Source organism: Aotus nancymaae, unplaced genomic scaffold (assembly GCF_030222135.1).
Source record: "Aotus nancymaae isolate 86718 unplaced genomic scaffold, 86718_ANA_hifiasm-v0.15.2.pri h1tg000057l, whole genome shotgun sequence".
In the NCBI taxonomy this organism is placed as follows: domain Eukaryota; kingdom Metazoa; phylum Chordata; class Mammalia; order Primates; family Aotidae; genus Aotus; species Aotus nancymaae.
In genome coordinates, this window is record NW_026988471.1 from 42,051,159 (window position 1) to 42,076,250 (window position 25,092).

Genomic DNA, 25,092 nt, shown 5'->3' on the forward strand with positions numbered 1-25,092 from the left:
TGTCGGGATGGAAGAAGTCTGTGGCTGAGTGAACTTGGGAGGGCAAAGGGCAGGTGCCAGCACTGGCTGGGGTGCTCAGGAGGGGTGCTCCCGCCCGACGGAGTCAGGCCTTAAGCTGGGGCTAGGGGGAGGGCTGCCAGCCAGCAGGCTCCTAGTTTTCCTCACCAAACCAGGGGTGAATGAGAAGCGGGGGGCACATCTTGCCACCCCTGACAGAGCAGTGACCCTAACACCTGAAACTGGCTTAGGTTCAGAAAGGAAGCCTGCTCATCACAGTGAAAAGGCAAATCCTGCTGAGGGCCTTCCTGAGGAAAGCGAGAGTTCCTGAGGAAAAGGAAAGCGCACAAGAGGAGCGTCGAGGCCACGAGCTGGAGAAGGAAGATCACCAGGCACGGGGCTCACCCTGCCCAACAGGGAAGACAACACTGCCAGCCGCGTCAGCGCCAGATGGCCTAAGCCTCAGACTGAGGGCTTATCGTCACCCACAGGGGTCAGTCACCTTGGCCAGCGAGCTCGGCTTTCAGGAGCAGCAAGAGTTGGGGCGAAATGATGCAAAAATGACCCTCATTTCCTCGAAAGGAGCCTGTTGTTGTCTCTCTGGGGCTTAGTCACAGGGAGGCCACGGAAACAATCCCATCACCCCAGCAACCAGGCCCAGCCAGGGTACTCACTGGCACTCGCGCCCGCCTAGCAGATCGAAGACGGGAGCATTAGTTTGCACCTGCTTTTGCACATCACGGGAGCCGGCTGCCAGTGACGCACTTGCTGAGATGCAGGTGAACGTCAGGGGCCCCGGCTCTCCGGAACAGCAACTGATAGTACACGCAACTTGGAGTGCGGCAACTGGAGCCCCGCCGTGCCCGCCCACTGCAGTGGCAGGAATGGGGGTGGAGGTATGGATGATGGCCTACCTTGATCCAATCTCTCTTTTGAGGGAATAAATGAGAAAACAAATAAGTGGCTCCCACATAACTATCTTCCTTCAAAAGCATTTCCCCTCACCCTCCGCCAGGTCACAGGGCGTTAGGACTGCAATTCCTAGCCTCTGTGTTTCCTCCCCTGCAGCCCCACTGACAATACTGAGGAACACCCAGTCAGCCAGGGAGAGAGGCCCAGAGAGACCGAGGCAGCAGAATCCCCGGCTGACTCAGGGCGTGGTTTGATTGCTCACTGCTGAGACATGGGTGGTTTCACAGAACGCTTTGTTCTTCCCACCTTAGTGTTGCTGGAGTTCCTCCAAGCCCTCTTCTCAAGGCAGTGTTCCATCTTCTCTGCCCTAACCCTACACCACCCCATCTCACCACTGCCAGCTCCTCTCTACCCCAAGAGTCTGGATGCTATTCAGGTGGGCATCCCTACATTTCTGTCACTTCCTCTGTATAAATCAAGGCTTGGGGGACGGTAGAGAGGTGCTGTCCTGGGCCTCGGGAGTCTGTGTTGTAGACCTCATTTTTCTACTCACTATGTGACACTGGGGAAACCATTTACCTTTCCTGGGCTTCAGTCTGCACATCAGTAAGTCAGCACTCTAAAACCCTGGAGTCATGGGGTTCCCTCCCTCTAGGAGGGGCGTGGAGAACAGGAACAGCAGCAGGAGGCCCGTCTGCCTTCTCCTGTTGCATCCGCCTTCCATTCCCTTTCCCCAAGGCATATCTGTTATCTCAGCTCTGGTCCCCAACCCATTTTCTTACGCTCTGACTCCAGTGTCTTCTTTCAAACATAACAGTGAGTTTAGAAGACTTTCAATGCATCCCTTTCTCTTAACTCCTGGGTTCTAAACTAGATGCTAGGTTTGGACTCCTTTCCCTGTCTCAGAGAGGCTCTGAGAGGGCAAGGCCTCTGTCACCACAGGGGCCGGAGCTCCAGCTCTGGCTCTGACAATGATCTGCCTTGGGACTTTGGACCCATACCTTCAACTCTCTGAAATTCTGCGTATTTACATTGAAAGTGGAGGAAGTAGGTCCCTATGGTTGCAGCCACTCAGAAGGCTCAGGTGGGAGGATCCCTTGAGCCCAAGGGTTCAAGGCTGCAGTGAGCTATAATCGTGCCTGTGAACAGCCACTTGTTCTCCAGCCAGAGTGGCACAGTTAGACCCCACCTCTAAAAACATAAAAATATAAATAAAATGGAGGGAATAATGAAGTATCTCATAGTATTGTGAGGATCAAAGGGGGTAAAATGAAACAGGAGCATCAAGAGGGAGGTGATGAGGTTCTTCCCCTGCTCCCCATCCCCACCCCAGCCTGCTCAGAGTGGGAAAGAGAGGGCAGATGGTGCTCTGGGAGGAAGGGGCCACCTCCCCTAGGCCTTCCAGATCGATGCATGCAGCCTTGGTCCTGGCCCCCCACCTGGGACATGAATGAGAAACTGATAAGTATCCCTCTGCCGGGCAGTTTCCAGGGCCAGCCCTGTGCTAGGCATGTGGGCCCCTATGGATGAAACTTGCTCAAGGAATTCCATCCTGCATGATTCAGTATGGAATGACGAGGGATGGGATGGAGTTAATCCAGGATTTTCCACAGTGTCCAGTCTTAGTAGATGCTCCATCAGTTCCTCATCAAGCTGTTGAATTAATGTCTCTAGAAGAGGTGAGGACTAAGGCATAACAAGAAAATGCAGTGACCTCAGGACAATTTCATAACACAGAATCCAAACAGCTCCCTCACCAGGTAGATTCAAAAAACACTAAGCTTCTTACTGGGTTTAACTACTTTGATAGATGCGTTTCTCGATTCATTCATTCAATGGATCATCAAACAGTGATTCTTACTGAGCATCTATTATGTGCCAGGTTCTGGGAATATAGCAGCAAACAAACAAGACAAAAATCCTACTCTTTTGGAACTTTTTTTTTTAGATGGATTTTTGTTCTTTCGCCCAGGCTGGAGTAGAGAGTGGTGCAATCTCAGCTCACTGCAACCCCCATCCCCCGGGTTCAAGTGATTCTCCTGCCTCAGCCTCCCAAGTAGCTGGGATTACAGGCATGCGTCACCATACCCAGATCATTTTTGTAATTTTAGTAGAGAAGGAGTTCCACCATGTTGGCCAGGCTTGTCTCGAACTCCTGACACCTCAGGTGATCCACTTGCGTTGGCCTCTCAGAGTGTGAGGATTACAGGCGTGAGCCACTGCGCCCAGCCTCTTTTGGAACTTGTATTCGGGTGGAGAGAAAAAAATAATCAATAAATAAAATTATGCAGAGAATTCAACCAGTGGGGTGAGTGATAGCAAATGACTGATGACTGTAGTCTGAGGCCAAGGCAGGGCCCCTGTGGAGATGACACTGAAGCTGAGATTGGAATGATATAAAGGAGTCAGCCATGAGGGACAAGGGAAGAATATTCCAAGCAGAGGGAGCAGCTACTGCAAAGGCCCTGAGGTTGGAATGAGCTTGAGAGTTGGAAAACAAGGCTGGAGTGGCTACAGGAGGGAAAGGGGAGGAGTGGTATGGGCTGGACTATGTAGACTTTGTATATTACTTTAGGAGGTTGGGTTTTACCCAGATTAAGATGGGAAGCTGAGAGAGAGTTCTGAGCATGAGGGCAGTATCATCTGTTTTACTCCTGAAGAAGCGAACCTGAACTGCAGCGACCAAGAGTAGCGGCAGGAAGACCAGCCTGTAGAAGTCCAGGGAGAGATGGTGGTGGCTTACACTAGCACATGAAACAAACCTGGTAGACAGGCATTTTATAAGTATTTATTGAATGGATGAATATTCTTGATCTGACCACTTATCATCTCATACTTAAACAGTAAGAAAAATCTGTAGACTATCTTAGGTAGGAGTAAGAGAAGGGGTCAGAAAACAATTTAGAGTTTGGTTTCATTTTTTTTTGAGACAGGGTCTTACTCTATCGCCCAGTCTGCAGTGCAGTGGCATGATCATAGCTCACTTAGCCTTGACCTTCTGGGCTCAAGTGATCCTCACACCTCAGTCTCCTCAGTAGCTGGAACCATGGGCATGCATCACTACACTTGGCTAATTTTTAAATTTTTTTGTAGAGAGGAGGTCTCCCCATGTTGCCCATGCTGGTTTTGAATACCTGGGCTCAAGTGATCTGGCTGCCCCAGCCTCCCAAAGTGCTAGGATTACAGGTATGTGCCACTGTGCCTAGCCTCAACTTAGAATTTTCAAATAGACACATATAAAATGATAGATGGCCAGGCTTGGTGGCTCATGCCTGTAATCTCAGCATTTTGGGAGGCCAAGGCAGGCAGATCACTTGAGGTCAGGAGCTCAAGATCAGCCTGGCCAACATGGTGAAACTTCATCTCTACTAAAAATACCAAAATTGTCGGGTGTGGTAATGCATACTTGTAATTCCAGCTACTAGGGAGACTGAGACTGGAGAATCACTTGAACTTGAGAGGTGGAGGTTGCAGTGAGCTGAGATGGCAACACTCTCCAGCCTGGGTGACAGAGCGAGACTCTGTCTCAAAAAAAAAAAATGGCTGGGTGCAGTAGCTCACCCCTGTAATCCCAGCACTTTGAAAGACCGAGGCAGGTGGACCACCTGAAGTCAGAAGTTTGAGACCAGCCTGGCCAACACGGCAAAACCCTGCCTCTACTAAAAATACAAAAATTAGCTGGGCATGGTGGTGTGTGCCTGCAATCCCAGCTGCTTGGGAGGCTGAGGCAGGAGAATCACTTGAACCCAGGAGGTGGAGGTTGCAGCGAGCCAAGATTGCGCCACTGTGACAGAGTGACACTCCGTCTCAAAAAAAAAAAAAGAAATGATTGAAGCAAATACGTTAAACTTGTCTGAAGAGGAATTTAGGCCAGGCTTGGAGACAGGTAGGAGGATATAGTCGAGTAAAGTGATTCTTAACTTTTTTGGGTCATTCTTCTTTAGAAAAAGGTACATGGTACCTGTATAAAATTGAGTCTGGGGCCAGGCTCTGGCAACAGAGCAGAAAGGCCACTTTGAAGACGATCTATCTGAGTCGATTTGAAAGTGCCTACTGGAAGGCAGAGGGAGGAGGGAGGCAGTACTTGGGGAGCCCTTCTAGGGCCTGACCCTGTGATCTGGCAGGAACCAAAAAAAGCACAGCGCCTGTGCGGGTCTGAGACTGGTGGGCAGCCTTAGAGGTTCTGGGGGTGGAGCCATCTGTGACTCAGTGTGAAGTCCCACAGGCCCAGGGCTTTGCTGACTGTGCTGTCTCACGCTCTGGGGACACTGGAAAATGTCACAGTGACCCAGGCCTCCCTATCTCTCCTCCCAGGCTTCCCTCCCCGTTTGCTCAAGGGTCGGAGCATATGAGAAGTGTTCGAACATTCATGCTGGCTCACGGGCTCTGTGTGGGTGATGACGGTGCACACATATATATATGTGGATGTGGAATGGGAATGCATTTTTGGTGAAATTGGGCAGATGTTGGTTTTTTCCTTCTTTGCCTTGCCCCTGGCTACATGGCTGCTTGGACTCACAACCTGACAACGCCACTTGCCTACTGCTCCATTCGCTAACCTCTGAGTCTCATTTTTCTGTATCTCGCTCCTACTTCCCCTGTTCCACCTCCCTGCTGAACACCAGTGTCATTCCAGTCTCTACGGGTCACCATGCCAAGCACAGGAGGCTCCTTCGGTGTTGCCCAGGTAACCCAGGGCCACGGTCCCTGCAGCCCCAGGCTGGCTCTCTGGTCCTGTAGTCCGAGACCCAGACTTCAGAGGTAGGAGTAAGGAGGAACCAGATACTATAGGCCTGCAAACTCAGCCTGGCAGACCCAGACAGTGAGAGACTCAGAAAGGCTGCCACCCTAGTTGGCATGAATCAGTGAAAACTGCTGCCCTTGAGCTGGTTCTAGCAGGGAGGGTCTGCCTGCTTGTTCCGGAGCTTTCTTATTTCAAAGCGTACTCTCATGCTTCTTTCACCACCTGACTGGTGAGAGATCAATCCATTAACACAAATTGAGCGCCCACTGTGTACCTAATAGAAGACAGTCTCTAAGTTCATTAGAGCTAGTTAGGAAGAGAGAACTAAAGCACAGGAAAGAGGAAATGGCAAAAGCATAGAAAGCAAAGCCTCTGGGATGATACAAGAACCAAATGCTGCCGCGGTTCAGGGAAAGGGGAGATCCCGGAGGGCAGCGGTGTTGTCGAGGAGGTGAGATTTAATGCATTCCCACTAAAGGTCCATATTAGGTATGAGGAACAGAAGTTTTATACGACTTTTTGTGGGCAAGAGGCCTGCTAGGAGAGAGGGACCAGAACTACAGGGAGCCAGGACTCCAAGAAAAAAAGTCCCAGCTAATCTGCCTGCCTGCCTACCCGCTACCCCCTTTAAAGGTCTTACATATTTTTTTTCATAAGAAAGTTTCTACCAAGAAGTCATCTGTCTTGAACTGAAACACTGAAAACACACGTGAGATCTGGCACCCCTTAAAATTCCTTGTTCGGTGCCTTGTCTTATCCTGTATCAACTCAAGCAGAAACTGTTTTTGTTGTTGTTGTTTATTTTGTTGCAGAAACTGTTTTTTTTTTTTTGAGACGGAGTCTTGCTCTGTCATCCAGGCTGGAGTGCAGTGGTGCGATCTTGGCTCACTGCATCACTGCAAAAACTCTGCTTCCGGGGTTCAAACAATTCTCCTGCCTTAGCCTCCCAAGTAACTGGGACTACAGATGTGCACCACCATGCCCAGCTAATTTTTGTATTTTTATTAGAGATGGGGTTTCACCATGATGGCCAGGCTGGTCTTGAACTCCTGACCTCAGGTGATCCGCCCATCTCAGCCTCCCAAAGTGCTGGGATTACAGGCGTGAGCCACTGTGCCTGGCCAGAAACTGTTTTGTGAGCCTCACAAATGGAGATGGGAATGGCAGTAGGCCATCAGAATTAGGTGGCCAACACTGGCTGAAGCTCAAAGAGCGAGAGAGGGAGATCTTGTGCCAGGAAAAGCAAGGAGCTTGAGGGCAGTTCAGAAGGCCAGCCCCCTGCCTGTCCTGTCCCCATGGCCCATCCAGCTCCCAGAGGCCCCTGGCTTCTGCTAAGTGGAACATATGGGTGTCCGCCTGGGGACCTCCTGATCTAGCCATCCTTAAGCCCGTCCTGGAGTCCTTCAGTCTAACTCTCTGCAGCATTTCAAGCTAAATCACACCAGATACCTTGCATCAGAGTGAAAGAGCTCTACAAAAAGAAAAGACTCAAATACCCCTGGCTTGTAGAAAAGGCTATGGAAGAACCCCAGTCACCAGATTCTATCTTCTAGGTATCTTTTTTACCTTCTCTGCCTCCAAAGGCAGCTTCACAAATTGGTACCTTCATAGGTTCCTCCTCTGCAGCTCTCACCCAGAACTCTGCCTAACTCAATAAAAAGTTAAGTATTGTCCAGGTGGCTTTTTCCCACACAGAGGCCCTTGTTCAAATGAAATCTAACATTAAATCCCAGATGTGGTATATAAAACACATCTGAGTAGGCCACTTGGTGGAAGCGGGTGGGGAGCTGCAGAGACAGTCTTGAGCATCTCCTGCTCTTGCATTAGAGCTCTTTCCAGAGCATTTCAAAGCCTAAAGTTAGAGCAGGGAAAGGAGGAAGGCGGAGCCTTGCCTGGAGTCCGGCCCACACATTTTTTTTTTTTAATCCTACCTGCAAATTTCAATCCTTTACTCTTAAGTCCTGGAAATGTCATTTCTTCCATTCCTTTCTGCAGGCTCCATGATTGCTATAGAGTGGGGAGGGAGGGACAGAGAGGATCCTGCTGCTGGGGCTCCCTTAAGTCCATACTTCTAAGCGCTGAGGGTGCTTCGGACATTGCAGGGAGAGAGCTGTTAACAGGCTGTGAGTTTCATGCTTCCCTATGCGGCGTGAAGCATGTGCAGCAGATTCCAGCTGGCAAAATAGGTGAATAAGAAATCCATTCTCAGGAGGGCCAGCTAAGCATGGTATTATTTTCTCCAAGCTTTCTAGAATCATGAATGAATTCAAATCTAGACCTAAAGCCAGCCATGCAAAAGGGTATGTTAGGGTGAGGAAGTCTGGACGACTGCATTTAATGCTTGCCTCTTCTGCAGGTTCCAGAAAGTGCCCCTGGGGACTGATAACAAGCTCTGTTAAGGAGCACTGGAGATCCTAGGACAGCTGTGCTGCGTTCTGAAGAAGGAGGACAGACCCCAGACAGTTCATTCTGTTCCCATAGCAGACAAAGGTCTCCTTTGGCCCTCTCCATTTCCACTGTCGATCTCTCCAAGGCCTAAGGAATACTTTGTCCTCGATCACAGTGACTTGTGGCCTCTGAGTGCCTTTCCCGATTTTCTGGTACTTTCACTTCCTGGAATGCCACAGTCCGACTTCTACATCAGTGCCAGAGGCATGTCTCAGTATATTTCCCTGAACACCTCATAGTTTTGAAACCTTGAAGTCACCTCACACTTTCCCTTCTCTCCCACCTCCCATAGCAGCAGTCTCCCTGTTGAGATTACCCAACCCCCAACCAGTACTCTCACACATCAGTCCTCTCCTCTCCATCCCATCCCCACCGAGAGCAGCTGGGAAGGACTATCGCTGCCAGCCCCCAGCTGATTTCCCTGCCCCGCAATCCCCCTCACTCAGCCCCAGCCCTGGCCCATCTCACACACTACTGCCAGAGACTCCGAAAACTTGTTTCTGCTCACATCGGTCTCCTCTGAGTGCCTTCGCACCTCATTCCTGCTTTAAACCCTCTCCAGCTTCCCATCACCTGCAGGAGGTCGGGGGGTTAGCACTGAGTCATCTCACAAGCGGATACCCCTGCCTTGCTCAGTTCATTTCCTGCTCCTCTTCCTTGCCTGGCCTGAACCTGTGTTCTGACCACAAAAATCCACTCACTGCTGCCCAATCAGCCCCTGGGTTCTCCCCAACTACAGGCTTTGGCTCCAACTGCTCTTTCTGTATTGACTGTTCTGCTCTCATTTGTGTCACATCTCTCCCTTCCTTTGGGCCCACTCCACTCTCCAGACCCTTTCCAGAGAGTCCCCACAGAATGCACCTCCTACTTCCCCAAGCTCCTCCTACAGGCTGCTAGGACACAGTCAGAGAGCAGAGCTCTGTCTGAATCCAGCCCTTACTGACAGGTGAGATCTCAGAGGTGTGGAGCTCTCATGTTGTATTTCTTTCTTTGAAGGAAAACTGAGAATTAACTTTAATTTTTTCATTGTAATTTTAACTTCTCAAAGAAGACATTAAATATTAACACAACTTAATAAATAATATTATCTTACTGTGGCACTTAGTCAACCACTGATTTGGAGACAAAAGAAACAACATGTGCTTTTCAGGTAATCAGGATTCCATGGTAATTAACTTGGAACACCAAGGAGGAAAACATCAGCAGTGTATTCCACAAAATCCTTGTATGCTGAAGGAATGTGAAGTTACCGCCAGTGCTTGATATCCTTGAGAGATGGTAAGACAGGACAATATTGTTCTTTTTTTTTTTGAGAGGAAGTCTTGCTCTGTCATCCAGGCTGGAGTGCAGTGGCACAATCTCGGCTCACTGCAACCTATGCCTCCTGGGTTCAAGCGATTCTTTTGCCTCAGCCTCCTGAGTAGCTGGGATTACAGGTGCCTCCACCATACCCCAAAATACAACTAATTTTTGTATTTTTAGTAGAGACAGGGTTTCACCATGTTGGCCAGGCTGGTCTTGAATTCTAACTGCAAGTGATCCATCTGCCTCGGCCTCCCAAAGTGCTGGGATTACAGGTGTGAGCCACTGCGTCTGGCCTAAAACAAGACAATATTGTTCTGATGCATCAGTTGCCTAACTTCTGATTAAAGCAAAAAATCAGGGTGATTTTCAGTCCTCAGCTACTTTTCAGTCTAAAGAAAAAGATCTATATTTTATGCTTAAGAAAATCAAGCGGGGAGGGGTGCAGAATCTACTGAGTATTATATTCCAACAAATGTTTACAGAGCACTCACTGGACATTCTGTGTGTCCTAAGCAAAAGCTGCAATTGGAAAAAGGAATAAATTGCCAGTGGCAGATTTCAGCTATTGGGGAAGTCTGTAGATTGGGGGCTGAGGGGAGCCTGCTTGCATATCACTTGTGGCCTGTTCCAAATGCTGTCCTGCTGAGAGGAAAGATCTCAGCGAAACCTGCCCTGGTGTGCTCACTGAGAGATTATTCAAAAACCAGCTTCTTCCATACAGACAAATAAATGCACAGAGACCATTATGACTGAGGATTCAGCTCCTGGAAGGTTCACCCATCTGGGGAGGCCTCCAAGGAACACAGTCCTGTGTCCTGCCTTGGCAAGCAGCCACAGTAACTGATGAGGGGCCTTGCATCAGTTACAAAGGCTATCTGGCCTCCTCTTCTCTCATTCTGCTGTCTATTAAGGTGAACTTCTTTGCTTAGCTTTGATCTCTTGCCTCAAAACAGTGTTCTTGCTTCTCATTGGGATGATTGATCCAGAGATCTTTCCTGACACCCAGCCCCAAGTCCAGAGAACCCAAGTCCACTAAAGCAGGCACCCTCCCAGATGGCCGCTTGTCCAGAAGTGTGACCTTGCTTCTACTCCACCTGCCCCATCTCTTCCATCCAGCAGCCCATTCTCTACCCACAGCCTGAGCTCCCTTTTGCTTTCGTAGCATTTGCCATTACGTGCACATGACCCCGGGCCTGGGGTTGTAACTGCTTACACTGTGGCTCTGACCTCAGAACTACCCATCTAGGCTGCTCTTCCTTCCACTCCCCTCCTGCCTCCTGGGTTCATGTCATTATCAAATGAGCAGCCAGGGCACAAAGTAGAGAGACTTAACTTACACATAATTATCAGTCACTTTCTGTCACATATGAAATCTCACACAGGAACAAAATGATGGTTTTGTGATTCTTGAGTTATGGAACCACACAGATAACAGAGATGGCCTTATTTAAAATGGATGACAATGTAACTAGCAAAAGATCTAACAGTTTATTAAATTTCTACCTTTAAAAATAATTTTTCTCTAGAATGTTCTAGAGTAGGGGTCAGCAAACTATGGCTAGCATATCAAATCTGGAAAGCTGCCTTTTTTTTTTTTTTTTTTTAAGGAAAGTTTTACTGGAACACAGTCATGCCCATTTGTTTACCTATTGTTTGTGGCTTTCCCACTAAAATGGCAGAGTTGAGACAGAGACCAAATGACCAAGAATGCCTAAAACACTGTCTGGCTCATTATGGAAAAGTGTGCCAACCCCTGTCCCACAGCAATAAGGCAATGCGAAAGGATAAGAACAAGGTACCTGTTGACCGGCAGGTATTTTCTTGTGACATGGCAGTTGTCACAATTTCCGTGGCTGCGTCTCTAACAGCTTGCTCCTCACTCTGCAGAAGGGTAAGGACACACTTCCAGAGAGCAAGTGTATCCTGCAACTCTAAGAAGACCAAAAGGAATCTGAATTATGTAGAATGCAATTAACAGGCAGGTGCAAATACTCTTCAAATCCCTGGTGGAAGAGAGGAGCACTGAATGAGGTACAGCTATTCCTTTTTTTCTGGGTACACGGAGAGAATGTTAGACAAACATTGGCAAAGAGAGGATCCTAAGGGGCAGATGTGAAAATGTCTTTTTTGGGAGTGAGGAGGTAGGCTTTCTGGAGGCAACCAGCCCTAGGCAAGGCCTCCAGAAGATGCTACCCAGCTGAGAAAGACCCTGTGCCCTGCTCTCCTAGGTGAGTCCCAATTCTCTAGAAGAAAACTTTATGCATGAGACTGCTTTGGAAAAACTAGCCCAGTGTTGATTCAAGTGTCTGAGCCTATAAATTCTCAAAGTGAAGCATCAATCAAGATTATGCTTTGGGGGCAAGAATAAAAAAAGAGAGGCTGGGCGCAGTGGCTCATGCCTATAATCCCAGCACTTTGGGAGGCTGAGGCAGGTGGATCATGAGGTCAAGAGATCAAGACCATCCTGGCCAACATGGTGAAACCCCATCTCTACTAAAAATACAAAAATTAGCTGGGCATGGTGATGTGCCCCTGTAGTCCCAGCTACTCAGGAGGCTGAGGCAGGAGAATCACTTGAACCCGGAGGCAGAGGTTGCAGTGAGCCGAGATTGCACCACTGCACTCCAGCCTGGTGACAGAGCGAGACTCCATTTCAAAAACAAAAACAAAACCCAGAATCATCCATGATAAAGGCAGCAGCTTGTGTCCATGTGTCCATGTATGTCAGGGGTCCACTGTCTGACTGCCATTACTCCTGGACACTGACCTGTTTATTCAGCCTGTGCTAGGTGCTGCTGTAGACAATCAACAAGAAAAGATAATATCTTCTCCTGAGCAACCAAAAGGAATATAAAGTCAAAAACACAAAGCAATGAGTTATCAAGAACAAAACTGCGTGGCTGTGACTCACAACAGGAAAGATGAGAGTGGACTGTTGTAACTGACACAGACTTCATGATGAAAGTCAGAGGTGAGCATGGCCTCCCAGAAGGGGTACCTCTGGTCCAGGCGGGGTGGGCCTGGCCTGTGGAGGGTCGTCAGTGGAGGGCCATGGAAGACCACCATGCAGCATCCCCATCCTTTCAATGGGGAAACCACACTGCCCTAAGAACTTTCCTTTGTCTATCTTCTCCCTGATCTGTACATGGAGAACCTGGTTTCAGAGTCACTGATGCTTTAGTCATACCAATAAGAACAGTGGCTTCATTTGGGGTTTTGTTCTCTTCTTTTCGTTAAAGATCTGGCTTTAAATTTTACTCAGCCTTTCAGTCTCCATCCTTTCTGGTTGTTCTGTAGGGTTTAATATCTTTCTTTCTTAATATTTTCCTCTTTTAACATGGTCATTTATATCCTTCCTTCTTTAGTTCCTTTCAATTTTTCTTTTTCGGTAAATGACTTTGCTGTGCCCTTGACTTTTCTCATGTACTTTTTTTTTTTTTTTTATGAGACGGAATTTCACCCTTGTTGCCCAGGCAATGGCGCAATCTCTGCTCACTGCAACCTCTGCCTCCTGGGTTCAAGTGATTCTCCTGCCTCAGCCTCTGGAGTAACTGGGATTACAGGCATGTCCCACCATGTCCAGCTAATTTTGTATTGTTAGTAGAGACAGGGTTTCTCCATGTTGGTCAGGCTGGTGTCAAACTCCCAATCTCAGGTGATCCACCCACCTCGCCTTCCCAAAGTGCTGGGATTACAGGCGTGAGCCGCTGCACCCGGCCTCTCATGCACTTTTTATGTCTTTTGCTTCTACCTATTCAGTACCTTTTTTCATTGAGATGAGGTCTCACCATGTTGCCAAGGCTGGAGTGCAGTGGTGCAATGGCTCACTGCAGGCTCGACCTCCTGGGCTCAAGCAATTCTCCTGCCTCAGCCTCCCGAGGAGCTGGAACTACAGGTATGTGCCACTACATCTAGCTAATTTCTTTTTTCTTTTTTCTGTAGAGATGAGATCTTGCTATGTTACCCAAGCTGGTCTTGAACTCCTGGGCTCAAGCAATGCTCCTGCCTTGTCCTCCCAAAGTGCTAGGATTATAGGCATGAATTGCTGCATCTATTGTTCATGTTCTTATAGGCACAGGACCCAATTTCACATAGGAACTCCAGGTTATTCCATACACATTTTACCTGTTATGAGCTAGGGTTCAAGTAGTTAAAGTCACCTAGAAAATGTGATGTGCTGCAAAATGGTATTAACCTTACTAGAGAGACTTGACTAAAGTTTGTCATCTTTTGCTCTTATTCCTTTGGGTCTAATGATTAAACTGCAATCACACAGCCCCTTCTCAATATCCTTCTGGTTTTAAGAAAAATATCTGAAAGTCACTAAGAAGAAAAAAGTTAAAACAGTATTGAAGAAAACATTGTCTCCCAGAGAAATATAGGGACACGAGACCCTTTATTGGTCTGAACTCCTCAAACATTTGAAATTTGAACCTCACATCTCACCATCTAAAAAACAGTTCTTTCCTTTATTCTGGAAATCCTTTCTCCACACTATACTGAATGCTCCTTGGAGGCAGCGGCCATGTCTGATTCTTGAGGGCTGAGCATGGAAGAGGTACACAAAAACAGAATTCCACTAATAGGTGAGAAAAGAATCATACCATGTTAATATGGGATTCAACATGGCAGGAGAGGGCAAGGTTGGGGTTGAAGCATAGCTTTAGAACCCGGGTTTTCCTTTTATTAAACCCTATGCTTAAAAGCAAAACAAAAAACAAGTTAACACAATTTAAAAATTTTTAAAAAGAACAATGTTTTTCAATTCCTTAGCAGTTTCTCAAGCTTGGTATTCTTACATATCACTGACATGCTACCCGTTCCTATTACTCTTGACACACAGGGTAGCAGTGAGGAGAGACATGGAGGTGTAGAACATGCTGGAAACCAGCTAAGATCCGTACATCCGTTTAATTTCAAAATATTTCCATCATTACATCCCAAAGATACTGATATGGCTTGGATTTGTGTCCCCACCCAAATTTCAGGTCGAATTGGAGGAGTGGATGGTGGGAGGTGAATGAATCATGAAGGCAGATTTCCCCCTTGCTGTTCTCATGATAGTGAGTGAGTTCTCACAAGATTGATGGTTTAAAAGTGTGTGGCACTTCTCCCTGCTCTCTGACTCTCCTGCTCCACCATGGGAAGATGTGCCTTGCTTCCCCTTTGCCTTCTGCCATGATTGAAGTTTCCTGAGGCCTCCCAGCCATGCTTCCTGTTGTGCCTATGGAACTGTGAGCCAATTAAATCTCTTTTCTTCATGAATTATCCAGTTTCAGGTAGTTCTATATGGGAGTGTGAGAATGGACTACTATGGAAAATTGGAACTGGAAGTGGAGCACTGCTATAAAAACATTTCCACCTGAAAATGTGGAAGTGACTTTGGAACTGAGTAACGGGCAGAGGTTGGAACAGTTTAAAGGGCTCAGAAAAAGACAGGAAGATGTGGAAAAGTTTGGAACTTCCTAGAGACTTGCTGAATGGTTTTGACCAAAATGCTGATAGTGATATGGCAATGAAGTCCAGGCTGAGGTTCTCTTAGATGGAGATGAGGAGCTTATTGGAAAGTGAAGGTCACTCTTGCTATGCTTTAGCAAAGAGACTGGAGGCATTTTGCCCCTGCCCTAGAGATCTGTGGAACACTGAACTTGAGAGAAATGATTGAGGATATCTGGCAGAAGAAATTTATATGCAGCAAAGCATTCAAGATGTGACCTAGCTGTTTCTAAAAGTGTACACTGATATGCATGAACAAAGAGATTATCTGAAACTGGAACTTATATTTAACAGGGAAGCAGAGCATAAAAGTTTGAAAAATTTGCAGCCTGGCCATATGATACAAAAGAAAAACCCATTTTCTGGGAAGAAATTCAAGCCTGCTGCAGAAATTTGCATAAATAAAGAGGAGCCAAGGCTGGGCGCAATGGCTCATGCCTATAATTTCAGCACTTTGGGAGGCCAAAATGGGTGGATTACCTGAGGTCAGGAGTTCAAGACCAGCCTAGCCAACATGGTGAAATCCCATCTGTTGGGTAAATGGGGGTGAAACCCCGCCTGTTATCTCAGCTACTCGGGAGGCTGAGGCAGGAGAATCACTCAAACCCGGGGGGCAGAGGTTGCAGTGAGCCAAGATTGTGCCACTGCACTTCAGCCTGGGCAACAAGAGTGAAACGCCATCCAAAAAAAAAAAAAAAAAAAGGCTGGGTGTGGTGGCTCATGCCTGTAATCCCAGCAATTTGGGAGGCTGAGGCAGGCAGATTACGAAGTCAGGAGATCAAGATCATCCTGGCCAACATGGTGAAACCCCATCTCTACTAAAATACAAAAAAAAAATTAGCCGGGCATAGTGGCACATGCCTGTAGTGTTAGCTACTCGGAAGGGTGAGGCAGAGGAACTGCTTGAACCCAGGTGGTGGAGGTTGTAGTGAGCCGAGACTGAGTCACTTCACTCCAGCTTGGCAACAGAGCAAGACTTCACCTCAAAAAAAAAGAATTAAAAAAAAAAAGGCTGGATGCAGTGGCTCACACCTGTAATCCCAGCACTTTGGGAGGCCGATGCAGGTGGATCATGAGGTCAGGAGTTCGAGAACAGCCTGACCAACATGGTGAAACCCTGTCTCCACTAAAAATACAAAACTCAGCCAGGTGTGGTGGTGCACGCCTGTAATCCCAGCTATTCAGGAGGCTGAGAGAGACAACTGCTTGAACCTGGGAGGCGAAGACTGCAGTAAGCCGAGATCACACCACTGCACTCTAGCCTGGGTGATACAGCGAGAATCTATCTCAAAAAAAAAAAAAAAAAAGAAGAGCCAAATGTTAATAGCCAAGAGGATGGGGAAAATGTCTCCAGAGCATTTCAGAGACCTTCACAGCAACCCCTCCCATCACAGGCCCAGAGGCCTAGGAGGAAAAAATGATTTCTTAGGCCAGGCCCAGAGCCTGGTGGCTTTGTGCAGCATTCGGACATGGCACCCTGTGTCCCAGCTGCTCCAGCTCCAGCCGTGGCTAAAAGGGGCCAAGATACAGCTCAGGCCATTGCTTCAGAGGGTGCATACCCCAAGCCTTGGTGGCCTCCATGTGGTGTTGGGCCTATGCGTGTACAAAAAGCAAGAGTTGAGGTTTGGAAACTTCCACCTAAACTTCAGAGGGATGTATCAAAACATCTGGATAACAAGGCAGAAGTCTGCTGCAGGAGCGGAGCCCTCATGGAGAACCTCTATTAGGTCAGTAGAGATGGGAAATGTGGGGTTAGAGCCCCCACATAAAGTCCCCACTGGGGCATTACCTAGTGGAGCTGTGAGAAGAGGGCCACGGTTCTCCAGAACCCAGAATGGTAGATCCACCTACAGTTTGCACTGTGTGCCTGGAAAAGCCACAGGCACTCAACACCAGCCTGTGAAAGCAGCCACAGGGGCTGTACCCTGTACAGCCACAGAGGCAGAGCTGCACAAGGCCTTGGGAGCTCACCCTTTGCATCATCATGCACTGGATGTGAGACATGGAGTCAACGGAGATTATTTTAAAGCTTTAAGATTTAGTGACTGCCCTGCTGGGTTTTGAACTTGCATGGGGCTTGTAGCCCCTTTGTTTTGGCCAATCTCTCCCATTTGCAATGAGGGCATTTACCCAACACCTGTACGCCCATTGTATCTTGGAAGCAGTTAACTTGTTTTTGATTTTACAGGCTCATGGAATGAGGGCATTTACCCAACACCTGTACCCCCATTGCATCTTGGTAGTAGCTAGCTTGTTTTTGATTTTATAGGTTCATGGGTGGAAGGGACGTACCTTGTCTCAGATGAGACTTTGGACTGTGGACTTTTGAGTTGATGCTGAAATAAGTTGAGACTAGGGGACTGTTAAGAAGGGATAATTGTATTTTGCAATGCGAGAAGGACATGAGATTCTAGAGGGGCCTGGGATGAAATTATATGGTCTGGATTTGTGTTTCTGCCCAAATCTCATGTTGAATTGGAGGAGGGGCCTGGTAGGAGGTGACTGGATCACATAGGCAGATTTCCCCCTTGCTGTTCTCATGACAGTGAGTTCTCATGAGATCTGATGATTTTAAAGTGTGTGGCACTTTCTCCTGCTCTCTCTCTCTCTCTTCTGCCACCATGTGAAGAAGGTGTCTGCTTCTCCTTTGCCTTCTGCCATGATTGTAAGTTTCCTGGGGCCTCCCAGCCATGCTTCCTGTTAAGATTTGGAACTGTGAGTCAGTTAAACCTCTTTTTTTCATAAATTACCCAGTCTCAGGTAGTTCTTTATAGCAGTGTGAGAACAGACTAATAAAGATACCTTCAACTTAAAACCAAAATCACTGAATGCAACTAGCAGGTTATCCAGTCACTTTAGCCAGATGCCTAGAAATCATTCTTGAATTTTCCTTTTATATCAACCTCAACACCACCAAGTCCTGTTGATTCTACTTCCTAAATTTCTTTTAAGCCCATCCTCTCTTCCTTGCTGTCACAGATTCACACTTACCCATTCATTTCTCACTAGATTATTCCAACGGGCCTCCCAGGAGAGGAGACAGTTAGGCTTGAGTCTTGACAAATAGAAGTCAGTCAAGCAGTGGTTTGTTTAGTTTAGAGAACTGTTCCCTACTGATGACACATAGGGCCCGTGTTAGGGAGTGGTAGATGATAAGGCAGGAAGGGGGACCAGGGACAGAACAGAAAGGGCCTTATGGGCTGTGCTAAAGGGTGTTTAGGCTTTATACTAAAAGCAGTGGGAACCCACTCAAAGGTTTTAAATAGTGGCCTGAAATTACCAGACTTGCATTTCAGAAAGAGGTTCTTTGTGAAGAAAAGTTTAGGGGGTAAGACTGAAAAACAAGAGGCTAGTTAAGAGTATATTGGTGGGCCAGGCACAGTGGCTCACACCTGTAATCCCAGGACTTTGGGAGGCTGAGGTGGGTGGATCACCTGAAGTCATTCAGGAGTTTGAGACCAGCCTGGCCAATATGGTGAAAACCCATCTCTACTAAAAATAGAAAAATTCGCTGGGTATGGTGACGGCCACCTGTAGTCCCAGCTACTCGGGAGGCTGAGGGAGGAGAACTACTTGAATCCAGGAGGTGGAGGTTGCAGTGAGCCAAGATCGTGCCACTGCATTCCAGCCTGAGTGACAAGAGAAAAACTCCATCTCACAAAAAAAAAGTGTGTTCGTGAAAATGATTAGAACATGAACTAAGATGGCAGGAATATATCTGAAAGACATAAAGGCAAGGTGCAAGTTGCCATCTTTCACCTTCCCTTCTTTTTAGGTAAGAATATCTATCCATATTTTAAGTGAGTTTGGTACAACAGACTCTCCTCTCAGCACACTTACCAAGAATAGGACGGGGGTTGGTGAGGAAAAGTGGTGCAGTACTGGTGAGGACTTCAACAGCGGCCAGCCTAGACTCTGTAGGAAGATGGTCTTCACAGGACAAGATGACCAGCTGAACCCACTGTTTCAGCTCAGCAGCTATCGATTCCCTGTTCTAAAACACAGAACAGGGAATCAGTAGTTCAGAAGAGACAACCAAGGGCTGACCTACATCAAACTAGGGCTGCAGATTAGCTCTTAGCTCCATGAGAAGAAAGCTGTTTCTCAGTTGCTTTTCTATTCCAACTAGAGAGAAATATGCCCAAGGAAGAAAATCTGACTTGTCTTTCGGTAATAGGGAATCACTAAAACTAGACAGCAAGTTCCTTTAGTCTTTTTCTTTCTTTTTTTTTTTTTGAGACAAGGTCTTGCTCTGTTGCCCAGGCTGGAGTGCAGTGCTGCGATTCTTGGCTCACTGCAACCTCTGCCTCCTGGGTTCAAGCGATCTGCCTCAGCCTCCCGAGTAGCTGGGAGTAAAGGTGTGTGCCACCACACCTGGCTAGTTTTTATATTTTTAGTAGAGACAGGGTTTCACTATGTTAGTCAGGCTGGTCTTGAACTCCTGGCCTCAAGTGATCTGCCCGTCTTGGCCTCCCGGTGTTGGGACTACAGGCATGAGCCACTACCCCTGGCCTTCCTTTAGTCTTTTTGGATGCAAATCAGGTTATGAGAACACTGGCATACTTGATACCTCTGGGAAAGACCAAACTTGTGGGGAAAGACCGTCCAGCAAATAATAACTTATTGTCACCAATAACCAGATACTCCTCCTATAGCAACAGAACCCCAGATTTTTGGCTGGGCCCAAGGGCACCCAGCTAGAAACTACATGTGCCAGTCTCTGACATTTGGGAGTAACATGTGATTAAGTTCTGAAGACTGGGATGACACTAGAAGTAGTAGTATTTGTGCACTTTCAAGTCATGCCTTAGGAAATGGCCATGATCTTTATTTCCTGGGTTTCCCCTTCCTGCTAGCTAAACAAGGATAAGATGGCAGAAGCTGGAGCAACCAGGTGGGGACCTAAGATAGAAGCTATGTGTTTAGGACAGCAGAATAGCAAAGTATGAGAACCTGGTGGCTCAACACCGTCAAGCTACATTTGCTTTGGATAGCTTCTATCTGATTTAAGCCACAGTATTTATGAGTTTCTGTTACAACATTTAAAGCAGCATCACAGGCTGGGCACAGTGGCTCACAGCTGTAATCCCAGCATTTTTGAGGCTGAGGCGGTTGGATCACCTGAGGTCAGGAGTTCAAGACCAGCCTGGCCAATATGGTGAGACTGTGTCCCTACGAATATACAAAAATTAGCTGGACATGGTGGCTCATGCCTTTAATCCCTGCTACTCAGAAAGCTGAGGCAGGGGAATCGCTTGAACCCAGGAGGCAGAGGTAGCAGTGAGCTGAGATCATGCCACTGCACTGTAGCCTGGGAGAGAGAGCAAGACGAAGGAGGGAAGGCAGGGGAGAGGAGGGGAGGGGAGAGGAGGAGAAGGAAGGGTTGGACAGGGGAGGGGAGGAGTGACTTTAAGACACACATAATAACTGGTTAGAAACAGCTTCGGATAAGAATAATGCCTTGGCAGGCTTGTTAAGCTGCCTGGTGACTTCTGTCTTAGAACTTGGTGTTTTTTTTTTTTTTTTTTGAGACGGAGTCTCACTCTGTTGCCCAGGCTGGAGTGCAGTGGCATGATCTCAGCTCACTCCAACCTCCATCTCCTGGGTTCAAGTGACTCTCCTGCCTCAGCCTCCTGAGTAGCTGGGATTACAAGCACGCGCCACCATGCCTGGCTAATTTTTGTAATTTTTAGTAGAGATGGGGTTTCATCATGTTGGCTAGGCTGGTCTCAAACTTCTGACCTCAGGGTGATCCGCCCACCTTGGCCTCCCAAAGTGCTGGGATTACAGACAAGCCACTGCGTTTGGCCCTGGTGTTTTTTTTTTTTTGAGACAGGGTCTCACTCTGTCGCTCAGGCTGGAGTGCAGTAGTGTGATCTCTTGGATCACTACAACCTCCGCCTCCGGGGTTTAAGTGATTCTCCCGCCTCAGCCTCTGGAGTAGCTGGGATTACAGGCACCCGCCACCATGCACAGCTAATTTTTGTATTTCTTGGTAGAGATGGAGTTTCACTGCTGGTCAGGCTAGTCTCAAACTCCTGACCTCAGAGTGATCCACCCACTTCAGCCTGCCAAAGGATTGGGATTACAGACATGAGCCACCATGACCGGCTGGTGCTTTTTTCTTCCCCCTGGGCTATAGTTTTTTAGCAAATCATCTCCATTCCTGTACTCTCTCCACCCCACCTGACTTTCTTTTGGGCTTTCTGTATCTCCTAGTGATCTCCTAGGTTTGGCTCCCTGTCCTGCCTTTGAATGACAGATCCAAGGAAATTGGGCCTGCTTGTTAATTTCTACCCTCGGTTTTATCTCTGCCCAGCCTCATGCTCTCTGAACTTCACAATCTCCTCTATGAAGTCTTCTTCAGCCTCCAAACTCTCACTCCCTCCACTGGGTTCCCACGGCCCCTGCACATCTTCCTGCTAGAGCATATAATGTAGTTATCTAATGTTCTCTTTCTTTCATTAGACTGTATCTCTAGTCTCTGCTCATCTTTGTATTTCAGTACCTATACATCAGTGCTAGGTTTATTGTAAGGGCTCTGGATTCACAGTTTTTTATGCCATCACCATTAGTGTGGCTGTGTGGAATCCAGATCTTCAGGTGATTTTTCCTGTGGTATTGGCTGCCTTCTACTTGTGATTCTATGATGGTGCTATCCCAAGAAGCTTGTTTTTCTTACTTTTGTTCTACTTCACTATCAAAGGACATGTAAAACAGGTGGGGTGCATCTGGGCCTCCATCCAGAGCCAGCTGGGCCATGTTCTGGGGGAATATTTAAGCCTTAGTGATGTATTTTCATACTTAGTTCATTAGGTTGCAAATATTTTTGGAAGTGACATGTTTATTCCTCTTTAAATAAAGAGTCTAGCTATAGAAATAGGGAAGCAAACAAGGGATCTGAGGATAAGTGTTTTGAGGGGAAGGTCCTGTTGCCCCTAGGGACTCTAATTTAAAAAAAGCCTAAAACAGGCCAGGCACAGTGGCTCACGTCTGTAATCCCAGCACTTTGGGAGGCCAAGGCAGGTGGATCACCTGAGGTCAGCAGTTCAAGACCAACCTGGCCAACATGGTGAAACTCTGTCTCTACTAAAAATACAAAAAATTAGCCAGGTGTGGTGGCAGGCACCTGTAATCCCAGCTACTCGGGAGGCTGAGGCAGGAGAACTGCTTGAACTTGGGAGGCAGAGATTGCAGTGAGCCAAGATCATGCCACTGCACTCCAGCCTGGGCGACAAGAGCAGGACTTCATCTCAAAAAAAAAAAAAAAAAAAAAAAAGCCTAAAACAAGAGAAAAGAAAGGTGGTGTTCAAATAAGTCTTCTTGAGTTATACTTGAAGTGAAAAAGCAGCATGAACAATATTTCTGTAGATGTTACATACACATGTCACAGGGGTTCTGCCTGCTGAGACAGTTTACTTCTACTGACACCTTCTGAGTAAATGAGAACACAAAAACCCAGGTCCCAGAACAAGAACAGAACCAGCCTTACCTCCACATATGTCTGCATATGGTGGGAAATGATTTTAGAGGCAAGTCTCAGAGCTACACTCTGTATTTCAGATCTAGAAAAATAAACAAACAAAAAATCACACAAAATTACAATCAAACATATTTCATACATTGGTTTTTTTTTGTTTTTTTTTTTGAGACAGAGTCTTGTCTTGCTCTGTCGCCCAGGCTGGAGTGCACTGGTGCAATATTGGCTCACTGCAACCTCCGCCTCATGGTTCAAGAGATTCTCCTGCCTCAGCCTCCTGAGTAGCTGGGATTACAGGCGAGCACCACCACACCTGGCTAATTTTTGTATTTTCAGTAGAGACTAGGTTTCACCATGTTGGTCAGGCTGGTCTCAAACTGATCTCATGATCCACCTGCCTCGGCCTCCCAAAGTGCTGGGATTACAGGCATTAGCCACTGCACCCGGCTGATACACTGTTTTTTGCAGACAGTCTGTAACCTATGCAGATGTGAACACTGGAAATCTCTACCTCCTGGTTACAAAAATGCCTCTGGAAGCAATTACCTTTGGTTATTAATGTGAATCACTGATATCACTCTATTGCTTGAGTTTAGAACTCTTAGGCTGAGGCTTAGAAGAATATACAGGACCTGAGACCTGAGGCCAGGATTGTGAGCAAGTTCATTACATAATGACCGATGAGACCAGACACCCTACCAGGCTACATGGGAGGCACTGGGGACAAACCTTTCATTGGAAGCAATATCCATCGTCCAGATCAAGAACTCCTTTGGGGTCAGATGGACACAGTGCTCCGTCTGGGGAAGCCACTCACTAGGGTTCATGCAGTGGAGAATTTTCAGTATCTGTTAAGTCAAATCCATGAAAAAAAAGAGAAGTAAATACTCAGGGAAAAGTCTCCAGATGTTAAATAATAGTTGTATCAACAAGGGGGTCTATCTTTCAAAAGGCCCTCACTGACTTATTTCCCCCATAATACCTTTGGGAGACTGAAGCAGGGTGAATGACTAACCAGAGGACCTCTAGTGATGGGATGGGAGCCAGATGCCCTGAGTCCTAGGCCCCTGCCCTTTCCTGGATTATGCTTTCCAGGTGGCCATCTGCCCTGAAATAGCCATGTCAGCAAAGACTACCTCTGACACACTCTACAGTGAATTTTTAATGATCTGTTTCCTAAACATCCCAAAGTGGTTTGCTCTGTCTTTGTTTAATCTCTGCCATCAATACCCCATCATCAAAAGCTTTTCTTGGTGCCCTAGGTATGAGGCCGTGCAAACCATCATACAAAGAGAATCTTTATCCACTGGATGCCGAATCTACTTCCTACTGCCCCAGAGAGCACAAACCCAATCTTGTCTCCATGATCCCACCATTCCAGTGGCTCACAAAAGAATGTGGGGAGTGGAAAGGGGCTGTCAGTACATCAGAGGCCTTACCTTGCAGAAGCATTCTGGGTGACTCTCCTTCATGGCCAATAATAAGAACTTCTCTCCCATGTTGCACAGCAAGGGTGGCAGTCCCTTCTCTCCGAGTCCAGAGGCTGCCGACAAGAACTTTTCCAAGAGAGCTTCCAGTGTCAATGAGCGTACTTCAGGGAAGGCAGATTCTAACAGCTGAGAGAAAGAGATGGGGACGTCCCTCTCCCGCTCTCCACTCTTGGCTGCTGCGGCCCACACTGCAGCAATGGCTAGTCTGGTGAGGCTCTGGAGGTACTGGGGCAGGCCTGGCACCTTGAAGGCACTGGGAAATCCCGTTATTAACTCTGATGCTGAGATAATCCCTCTGACTTCCTCCCAGAAGCCAAGATTCTCCAGAACTAAGAAGCAGAAAAAGCAAAGGGAAAGAGATAATCACTTTAACTTTCCACAAAAGGGTAAGAAAGAATGAAAGACTGAAGACACTGGGTGAGACTGGCAGATGTCTTCCATAAGCACATTTCAAACAATGTCATCAGTGGCCCACTAAGGTTCAGACTTCTAGTCCATGACAATTTCTATTTAGGTAATGTATCATTTTTCCAACAGGGGGACAAAGGCATTACTATTACAAGTTGCGTTTCCGGCACCTCTCCTCAACATTCAATCAATATGAACTCAGTGACCTCTTGTCACGTCTAGTATAAACTTCCTTCAGGGGCTCGGCTCCCCTCTGTAACCCCTCTTCCCAGAAGCTCTTGGTTGAACCCTACAGTACCTTGGAGCTCATGAGACAGCTTATTCCATTGTTAGTAGATCTAATTGTCAAAAAGCTCTTTTTGTGTTTCTACTCATTGGCTTTATGCTACGTTTTGAGGCTCCCAATGATCGCTCTTTAGGCATTTGATTACAATTCTTGTGTCCCCCATCTTCTTCAGGTGAAACATGCCTACTTCCTTCCCCAGATGATGGGGTCACCGTCTCTCATTATTCTAGCTGCTTTCCTTTGAACATGCCGCACCCTCTCTTAAAAAATGGCCCACAGGTAATGCACATGAAATAATCCCATCGCTGTCCCTCAGATGACCCAGCCATGGTTGGTGATTGTTGAGCAGGAGGAAGGGGTCAGTGGGAGGTGCTGGGTGCTGAGGTGCAGTAATGTGCATCCATTCCAGAAAAAAAAAAAAAAAAATGGCCCACAGGCTGGATCACAACTCTCCTGCATGGTTTGACCTGCAAGACTATTACTTTCCCTGTTCTGAACTGGAGTTGCATCACACTGTTGACTCACA

General features: G+C 47.2%; 1 protein-coding gene across 6 annotated transcripts in view; it reads right to left on the reverse strand.

Moving 5' to 3' along the window:
• Positions 1-25,092, reverse strand: part of THADA (THADA armadillo repeat containing) — a 357,394-nt gene that overhangs the window by 37,484 nt on the left and 294,818 nt on the right. For 4 of the 6 annotated variants that reach the window (XM_064364035.1, XM_064364033.1, XM_064364034.1 and 1 more), the window contains exons 33-37: positions 23,822-24,201; positions 23,112-23,230; positions 22,395-22,467; positions 18,743-18,896; positions 11,206-11,337 (exon numbers count right to left, since the gene is read on the reverse strand). In XM_064364035.1, coding sequence (XP_064220105.1) covers positions 11,206-11,337; positions 18,743-18,896; positions 22,395-22,467; positions 23,112-23,230; positions 23,822-24,201 — 858 coding nt within the window. Of the gene's footprint in view, positions 1-11,205; positions 11,338-11,381; positions 11,410-15,940; positions 17,600-18,742; positions 18,897-22,394; positions 22,468-23,111; positions 23,231-23,821; positions 24,202-25,092 lie in introns of those variants that run through there. The other 2 variants (XM_064364038.1, XM_064364036.1) reach the window with 2 other exon arrangements.